This window comes from Eupeodes corollae, chromosome 1 (assembly GCF_945859685.1).
Source record: "Eupeodes corollae chromosome 1, idEupCoro1.1, whole genome shotgun sequence".
Lineage (NCBI taxonomy): Eukaryota > Metazoa > Arthropoda > Insecta > Diptera > Syrphidae > Eupeodes > Eupeodes corollae.
This window is the reverse complement of record NC_079147.1, coordinates 211,274,557-211,284,370: the sequence shown is the minus strand read 5'-3', so window position 1 is coordinate 211,284,370 and position 9,814 is coordinate 211,274,557. Positions and strand designations below refer to the sequence as shown.

The 9,814-nt window shown below is 37.0% G+C and overlaps 1 protein-coding gene across 1 annotated transcript; it reads right to left on the bottom strand.

Annotated features, from left to right (window-relative positions):
• Positions 1 to 7,701: 7,701 nt before the first annotated feature.
• Positions 7,702 to 8,886, bottom strand: LOC129940024 (cuticle protein). The gene is made up of 2 exons (XM_056048248.1): positions 8,763 to 8,886; positions 7,702 to 8,672 (listed from the first exon to the last, which is right to left on the bottom strand). Exons 1-2 carry the CDS (start codon positions 8,772 to 8,774, stop codon positions 7,791 to 7,793), a joined length of 894 nt encoding a protein of 297 aa, XP_055904223.1. The 5' UTR covers positions 8,775 to 8,886; the 3' UTR covers positions 7,702 to 7,790.
• Between the last annotated feature and the right edge of the window lie 928 nt (positions 8,887 to 9,814).

The following is a 9,814-nucleotide window of genomic DNA, read 5'->3' as shown; positions in this document are numbered from 1 at the left end:
ACTACATAATTTAAATCACCGAATTGTTGCAAGCATCAATTGTTTTGGGATAATTTTCAATCACTTTTTGACACATTCTCGGCCGTATCCCAGCCATAACTTTACGAATGTTGGTTTTTAAGTGCTCAAGACTAAAAGGTTTATCTCCATAAACACTGGTCGCATTCACAAAGCACAAAGGCTATGCAGTCAAGAATTTCTGACTTGCTAACTACATCTAACTACAAAAGTTGTTGAAATTTCGTCTTCGAAGTTAGTATACACTGGTTTTGACGTTTCACAATCAGCTGCTCGGTAAGGACACAAGAATTCAAAATGAAATGAATCTTTTGGTACTTAAGTACAAATATAAATCAATTATATTATGTCTTCTATTTTTTATTGAATTTAAAAAAAAAATGTTTAAAGTTCTGAAAACACAAATGTTCCTTATTTTACATATTTGCATTTGTCAGTAACGTGACAGTTCCGGATTGACTAGCTTTGCAGTGCAATTTTGCATTCACAAAGCTAGTTGAATTTTGACTACGTAGTCACCAGCTTTGTGAATACGTCCACGGCCTCAATGGTGTGAAATCGCATGATCTTGGTGGCTAGTTAATGTCGCCTTGTTAAGAAATTACGCGGTCTGGAAATGTCTCTTGCAACAAAGCCATATTCGTTCGAGTTGTGTGGCGTGTAGCACCGAATATCAGTCCGAAATGACGGTGACCGTCGTTCGATCGTGGTTTCCAAAAAGTAAGGTCCAATCACACCTCCAAACCAAAAAAGCCACCAAACAATGACTTTTTGCGGATGTAATTGCCTCCTTTCAATTACTTGAGGATTCTCAGAACCCTAAATACGACAGTTTTGTTTATTGACATACCCACAGTGAGAAATGTGCTTTGTCGCTGAAGAAAATTTTGTTCGAAAAATCGCCATCCACCGCCTGTTGTCCATTCAAATCATATAAGACGATGTGAATGGTTAACTGGCTTCAGTTGTTGTGTTCAAATCAAATGGGGTGGCGCAACAGTCCGTTGTGAACTATTGCCAAGTGACTTACAACTCTCAACCATTCCTGTGTGCGAGTACTGTTGTCAGGAATGGAAGGGACCTACAATTTTAGACCGAATCCGAACGGTTAATTTGAGAAAGCACTTTTTCATGACAAGAATAACTCTAGAAGGGTTTGTCAATTCCTCGCAAGAGGCAGTACCCGCGAATTTTTTTTTTTAAATTAAGGTGGCACATGCAGGGATTGAACCCAAGACCCCTTGCATGACAGTCCAACGCACTAACCATCATGCTACAGCAGAAATATTTTCAGTGGTACGAGCGAAACGACGATGCAAAGGCCCTACAATATTTTAGACTGATCCAGTCTTTTTAAATTTCTTCACAATTTTTCAAATTGCTTGCGTAGTTTGACGTTAATATACCATAATTTCCTCTTAAGGAATATATGGCTTTGGCAGAATCACCATTTTTTTAGTAGGTTTTAACAATTTTTATGCGGTGTGCGATAGTTAGGGGCCAGTTAAAGCTATCATTGAAATCAACCCGGTTTTTCTATTTTCCGGACGGCAATTCATTTTCCTGAACAGCTGATACTTTTATGTTCAAATGTGAAACCAATCGTTCCACTGATTTGTGTTGCAACTTCACACAATAGCAATGACAGATTTTTGTCAGTAAAAATTTTTCAATGACAGAAATTTTTAATGATAGCCATAAACGACATGTCAAGAAAATTCCAATGTTTGTTTTCAATGATGAAAACCAATGATAGCTATAACTGGCCCCTCAGTTTGGAGTGGCTGTCCAGATGTCATTGACGCACGTAGACCTCAAGGGTCCATTGTGATACCACTAATAAGGTAACTCATGGGAGAGTAATGAACTTAAACAAACCATTCCGTATTTTAAATAAAGTTAGAGAGACGTTTTGTGTCAATCGTTGCCAGTTCACTGGTGTTATCGAAGAAGGGATTACCGAGGATCTTATTCCTTCTAATGGAGAGTGCTGGACATGTACATAGAAGGTGTTGGACCGTTTCCTCTTCCTCCTCGTCCATGCAGCTTCTACAGAAGTCATTTGTGTAGACCCCTAGCCTCGGAGCATGTCTTCTTATGAGGCAGTGTCCCGTTATTACTTCAATTGTAGAGCTTATACTTTGTCTGCTCAGTGATATCAAGCCTTTTGACCGTTTTAAGTCAATACTTGGCCATATTTGCTTGGTTTGCTAGGCAGGTGGTACTCTGTGTCCACCTAGCATTTGTTGTTTCCAGAGCATATTGCTTTGCTTGAGAAGATATTTGCATGTAGCAAGTGGTGTTCCTATGTTATGTTTTTGTCTAACATGAGGCAGAAATGTTCCGTTTTTTTGCGAGCTCATCGGCTTTACAATTTCCCGGAATGTGGCCCGGCAACCAAATGAGGTGAATGTTAAACTGTTCCGTCATCTCATTCAGAGATAATCGACAATCGTGGACTGTTTGAGAGTTTGTGGAGACAGACGCGAGAGATTTAAGAGCGGCTTGGCTGTCCGAGAAGATTCGTATATCCTTACAAGATATAACGTTTTCTTTGAGCCAGGATAGTGCTTCTTTAATCGCCATTACTTTGGCCTGGAATACACTACATTGATTGGGAAGTCAATATGATAGACTGAGATTCAGTTGTTCTGAAAAGATACCACTTCCAACTCCGTGATCGGTCTTTGAACCATCAGTATAGAAGTGTACCGCATCGTCTCCAGGGGTCTCTCTTCTTCCCAGGAGGATCTTGAAAGGATGGGCACATGGAAGCTTTTACCGAATACCATTTTTGGGGTGGTATAGTCTAAGCGATCTGGGATAGATCTGAAATTGTCTAGAATAGTAGTATGTCCAGTATTGTTACTGGTCCATTGAGAGGTGGCTGTAAGCCTTACACATGAGTTGGCAGCCACCTTTTTGGAGAAGATGTCAAGTGGTGGGTTTAAAAGCACTTCCAGTGCTGCGGTTGGTGTTGAGCGAAGTGCTCCTGTGATGCACATACCTGCTGACAGCTGGACTTTGATGAGCTTATTTAGATTTACCATCTTGTCCAGTGCGGTCCACCATACGACAGCTCCATAAATGAGTATCGGTCTGATTACCGAAGTGTATAGCCAGTGGATTATTTTTGGGGAGAAGCCCCATTTTGATCCTATGGCCTTTTTACAAGTAAAAAGCGCTACAGTAGCCTTTTTTACTCTTTCATCAATATTTGCCTTCCAATTTAGATTTTTGTCTAAAATGAGGCCCAAATATTTAGCTTGGTCGGAAAAGCTCTAATCTTGGGTGGGCTAATCTGAGGAATTTTATATCTTCTCGAAAAGAGTATTAATTCTGTTTTGTGTGAGTTGACGTCCAATCCACATTGCTTAGCCCATTTAGTTAGTAACTGGCGCCTTAAGCAATGTATTTTTATCAATGTCAGACTTTCAACTATCAAAGAAAATTAATTTAACAACTTAGATTGACAGATGTCGAATTCCCTATACTTTTAAAAACGTAAATAGATAACCCGTTACTTCATTCAATACAGAACCTTTCTTTCAGTTAATTTCTATTGTTTTTAATGATACAATAATATTTATAAGTTGTAGGTAATACTGGAGTGTAATCGGCTAAGGTGATTGTTGATAAATGACAATCAAAATAAACGAATTTAATCTTTCTAAGGTGATAGTCAAATTGATACCTAAAAAGCTGTCACAACAAAATGTGACAGTCGTTTTCAAACGTATATGTTTATTTCCAATAGAGCTACCAGGCGCTTACACAAACGACTGGAACATTTTCTTAGTTAGCTATTTTTCGTTCAAAAAACACATTCATGTGACCGACAAAGCTTACGAGATTCGAAAAAAAATCAAGAAATGTATGAATATTATTCAAACACAGTCGATTTTATACTTTTATTCAGATGTTTTATAGGAATCAATTTAAAAGTTCACCATGGCAACAATAAATTTTGACAGTTTGAATCTGAAATTGTTTAATCTAATTGAATTGAGTTGAATCATTTTACACAAAAGGAATGAAAATAATAGTCAATTTGATATGATAGTCAATTATCACCTTAGCCGATTCCACCACTGTGCAAAGTGACAGTCAAATTGATACCTAAAAAGCTGTCACTAAAAAAATTCCACCTAGACTGTCATGCCAGACGTCTTGGGTTCGATCAATTCCTCTTGCGAGAGATGTAAATTTTGTCATAAAAAGTGCTTTTTTAAACTAGCCGTTCGTATAAGTCTTAAAACTATAGGCCTCCTCCATTCCTAAAGCAGTTTTACGCACACAGGAATGGTTGACAGTTGTAAGTAACCAGGCCTCAGTTCTCAACGGACTGTTGCGTTACCCAATTTAGTATCAACTTTCCCTTCAAATGCTTGATTTGATTCCAATTTATCGACTTGTCAACCAATTTCAATGATTGGTTTCAATGATGGAAACTAATGTTAGCTGAAACAAGCTCCTGAATAAAAGCCGAATGTTAACTTCACATTTCGAAACATAATCGTTCCAATGGAATGGTTTCAATTTCTGTGTGTTCCCACCTGTCAGTTTTACTTCCAATGATCAACTCTTACCTCAAATTCTTGATTTCAATCAGGAAATGAATAATTCCAGGATGGAAATTTTTATAATGGTTATAATCGGCTTGTTGACAAAAATTCCAATGATTAGTTTAAACGACGAAACCGTTTGAATTCAATCGGTGTACCCTTTTAACTACAAATAGATATTCTGATCGATTGTAATTGAAGTAAGGAACAAACAGAAATTCATTTTAAAGAACAGCTCCTTTTATTTTGTCAAAAAACGAAGGTTATCGTTTTACTGATTTCTGTTTTATTAAATTTGAATGCTAGTCTTATGTGGATTTCAATCAGGAAACTTTGAATAAATGACAACGCATTTCAATGATCTTATAACCGACACGTGTTCATCACGTGGTTTTAGTGATGAATTGGATTGAATTTTAACCATGTCAATGTCGTTGTTTATCCCGTACAGTTCAATCTTCTCTTTTACTCTCCATCTATGCAGATGGGACCAAAAATCACACGAAGATTTTTTCTCGAAGCATCCTTAGACGCTCTCATCTTTCTTTAACAATGTCCTAGCCTCAGCCCCATAAATGTTAAATGCATCTTATGCATGGTGACTTTAGATGCTAGAGAAATGACTTTATACTACTCAATTGCCTTCTATGTCCAAAGAAGCTGCGTTTTGCAAGAGTTACTCATCGTTTGATTTCAGCGCTAGTGCCGTTGTCAGAATTTGTAGCTGTACCTAGGTAGACATAGTCCTTAACTACCTCAAAGTTATGGGTGTCCAATGTCCATGGCGACGTTTTGTCTTCGTAATGCTTAAAAATACACTACTGACATCACGCTTTGATCTTCCAATTCGTCAATATCATCAGCGTATCCGAGTAATTGGATGGACCTTTGGAAAATAGTGCTTTTATTGTTGACGGTTGAGTTTTTCCCAATTCTTTCCAGAACGATGATGAAGAAGTGACATTAGATTGCATCGCCATGTCTAAAACTTTTTTTGACATCAAATGCATCGGTAAGATCTTTTCCGATCTTGATAGAGCAGCGTGCATTCTCATTCATTCATTCATTTGAGCAGAATGTAGAAACAGATAAGTTTGACAGGCCCCAAAAATAAACATTGCTCTGTAATGGCGGAATCACAAACACGCTTCAGCTTCGGCTTCGCCTGAGTTACGATGTGCCTGCTTCAAGGTTGCTTTGAATGACATTTCTATTATTTCATCCCTCCAAAGAGCAAATATTTTGTTTGTTGATATTTTTGTACAGTTTGTTGATATTATTGTACAGCTGTTGAGCTGTCAGACAAAGCAAATGTGAACTAGAGCTTCTGTTTGGAGTCACATTACGTTACATTACGTTTTTGTCCTTACGATTGTCAAACGAAGCGTGAAGTGGAAGCTCAATTGCGTTGAATTCCTATGGTTAAACTTGTAAACGTGAGGTGAAACTGAAGCTGAAGCGTGTTTGTGATTCAGCCATAAAGCACTTCCCTATAGATGCTGTCATACAAGGCTCTGAAGTCGATAAAAAGATGGTGGGTATCGATTTGAAGTTTCTGTGGTTTTTTCCTAGTTCTGCCGAAGTGTGAATATTTGGTCGATGGTGGATTTCCCGTGACGAAAGCTGCACTGATAAGAATCTAATAACATATTGGCGAACAGCTTCAGACGTCCACATAATACGACAGATTCTTTATCTTATATGCGATGTTCAGCAGATTGATGCCCCTTTAGGTGGCGCAATTCAGAGTGTCTCCTTTCTTGTCTCTTGTGATTTTACAATGTGCAATAAATCCATTTTCTTTATATTCTCACCTTTCAGTTCAAGAAATATTTGTTTCACTGATAGAAATTTTCTTTATAACCGGCCTGTCAACAAGTTTTTCTTCTAAGAAATTTAGTACTTCTTTCAAAAAGATTTATTATATTTATTGAGAAACCCCTAAAACTACGGAAACACGAATGCACGTGACGTTTTGAATTGCCAGTATCTGTAAACAAAAATGTCAAGAAAGTTTTCAAGAAAATTGTTTTGAATTAACTCATTAATTGAGATTGATATCTCAGAAATGTTCGTACTCCAGAAATATGAACAAAATTTCTCATTTTTGTTATCAAAACTCTGAGAATAGATTTCTTATACTACGTTTCCACTGAGCACTAAACCGAGATTTAGCTAGATTTGTCACAAATCTCCTTGAAATCTCACAGATTTACAATAGAAATTTTAATCTCCTCAAATGAAGATTTAAAATAAAACTCATTGAAATCTACTTGGAAACATTTGTTTGTCAAATCAAACAAACTTTTGTTTCGGAGAATAATTGTTGAACCGACCCATTTAAACACCAATTTTGTTTATTGACAGATGGAACTGTCAACAAAACTATCTGCCTCACCATATGATTCAAATTGAAAACAATAAACGACTCAAAAACGAAAACGAAAGAAATCAAAAACGAAATAAAATGTAAGTATACAAAAATAATAAATACAAAGGTACAAGAATAAAATAAAACTAATTACGATTGGTTATTATGATAACATCAAATTAATCTCCTTTTCTTTGGTGGAAACACCTCATGATTTATTTTAAATCGTTTGCCTTAAATCTCGGATCATTTTTTGGTGGAAACGTACTATTAGGATTCGAATTCTTCTTTTCAAGGCTACTAATTCTCAGAAATTGTAGAAATATAAACTGACCAAATGAGTCGCCTAAAAAAGAAGATGACGTGCATATTCTTATTATTGACAGGTGTTCTTATTTATCGACACGTAAGGCTAGTTTATATTTTTTTAAATTTACGAGAAAACAAATAAAGTTTCTCACTTTTTCTGTCAGAAATCTGAAAATTAAATTTTTATGATTCGATTTCGCAGAATTCAAAAATTTTACATATTTTCAATCTGATTGTAACAATTCTCAAAATACTTAGATAAATAAACTGCCAGTTAACTATTTTGAAAGACTTAATTCAAATTAAATTCGGATAAAAAATGGAATTAAAGAACTTCGATTACAGATATGCATTGTTAAAAAAACATTCTTCTATTGATGCGTTTTATCAAGTCATTCAGCAACAGAAGAATTCTTAAAAAAAAATGACACATAACACTTTAAGCTTCAAACAAATTTTATTTTAACGAATGTACATTTAACTTTCGTTAAATGCGTCCAATTTAAATTTCATCACCCTTTGTCTGTTCAGTTTTGTTGCTCAATAATGGTTTGTGGAGTGGTTACTGGTTCTGTTCGATTCTGTGCGTAACTGCTCTCATTATTTTCTAAAGTAGTTCTTGCAGCTGCAGCAGCGCCATATGCCTCAACAACATCGCTATCATCGTCGGACTGAGGAACGTCTTCGAAATCTTCAGTATCGGCTGGCTCAAAGGCTTCTCCTGACGGTTGTTGTTGTGCTGGTACAATTTCAGCATCATCAAAATTTGGTTCCACCGCTGCCGGAATCGAGGACGACGACGACGGAGGCAACAACGGTTGCAGAGTCTGTGGAGGTTGGGATGAGGATGGTGGCAATGGTTGATATTGAGGCGTTATTGTCGTCACTGATGACGGGTAAGGGAAAGGAGCTTGGAACACTGGCAGGTACTGATGTGCCTGAGGATACTGCAGTGGCACAACAAAAGCAGAAACTTTTGCCACGGGTTCTCGTTGAACAACAGCATTGAAACCATTCACATCGTCCGAAGAGTACGTCACAGTGCGTTTATATCCATCGGCATCAATTAGACTGTAGGATCCTTGCACGAGGCCTCCCTCACGGGACTCAATCTGGCTCTTGATATCGCCTGTCAAAGAGTCATGTACCCCATACGAGAAATCATATTTGTCGGGAGTGGGACTTGCAACTGAATTGTGTTCAACTTGGAGCTCTTCCTGAGTGGATGCAACAATTGGTGCTATTTGCGGTGCTGCATAATGAAAGGTGGCAGTGGGCGCTGAAGCTGAAGCTAAAGCTGATGGTTGGACGTACTGAACAAGATGTTGACGATATAACGGGCTGTAATTATTATTGTAGTTGAATCGCGATGCTGCGGTCCACGTTATCAAGCACAAGATACTTAGCACCTAAAAGAATTCAAAACAAAGCAAAGAGAGAGAAGTTGTTTTTTATCCTTCAACCTTAAGTGGTCTAGTTTAGTTGTGACATGCCCCCACCTTTGTTGCCATGGCTGCTGATGCTGTGTGTTGCTGAATGAGTTCACTGTTGTCAAGTGATGTTTCAACAAAGTGCGGTGTTGGATTTTATACCCCCAAACGGTTTTTAAAACGGCACCACAAGTTCAGTTATACCTAGACACTTCCTCCCACCTTCATTCTTTTATTATATTATGATCATTAAAGTCAGGGCGAGTTGGGACGATAAGTAAGTGTTTTTGTTGTTGTTGTTTTTGTATTTTTGCCATCTTTTGTTTCCTCCTAAGCAACTTTGTCAGTAACTGACATTGTGGTTGGTATTGCTTTGTTCTGTGAAGTTCAACGGTTGCCAGTAGTTGTCACCAACTTAATCCAATCTTCTATGGTAAAATGTGAACAACAAGGTTTTGGCCATAAAATCTTCAAGTCATTAGACTTGGGGTTTATTTTTGTTTTGTATTGGTGCTACGATAAAAGAAGATCAGTGCTGGATTTTCGTAAAATGGTGTATAGGGCCGGAAATAAATTAATTTTAATTTTGTATAGTTTTTTCAGCACCCCTTCATCAATTATTTAAGTTGTCAAGAATATGAACATGGCAAAGTTCTGAAAAAATGACCTAACGTCATCCTCCCGTTAAACTCGATCCATTCGAATATTATATTTGACAGAAAACAATATTTTAAGAATCTGTCAACGTCAAGTTGACATCCATTGATAAGTACATTGCGTTTATTTGTAATACCGTTAGTTTCCATGACTGACGAAGAAACAAACATTTTTTAAAAGAGTCATTTTTGTTTTAATATTAAGTAAATCCGGCCCCGTTCAAATACAAGAAGGAGGTAAAGTCTCAGCAAGATTAAACTTAACGTACATGATATCGTATGCTATGCGGATGAGGTTGTATGGTGGCTCTGTAGTTAGAATAAGTTTTGAATTACAAATGAAATAATTTAAAAGCATTATACGGATGTGTATTGCTTTAATTTTTGTTGACAGTTGCGTAATATCGTGCACGCATGAAAAACAGATATTCAATCGTGATTTTGAACTGGTTCAAGTTCATTTTG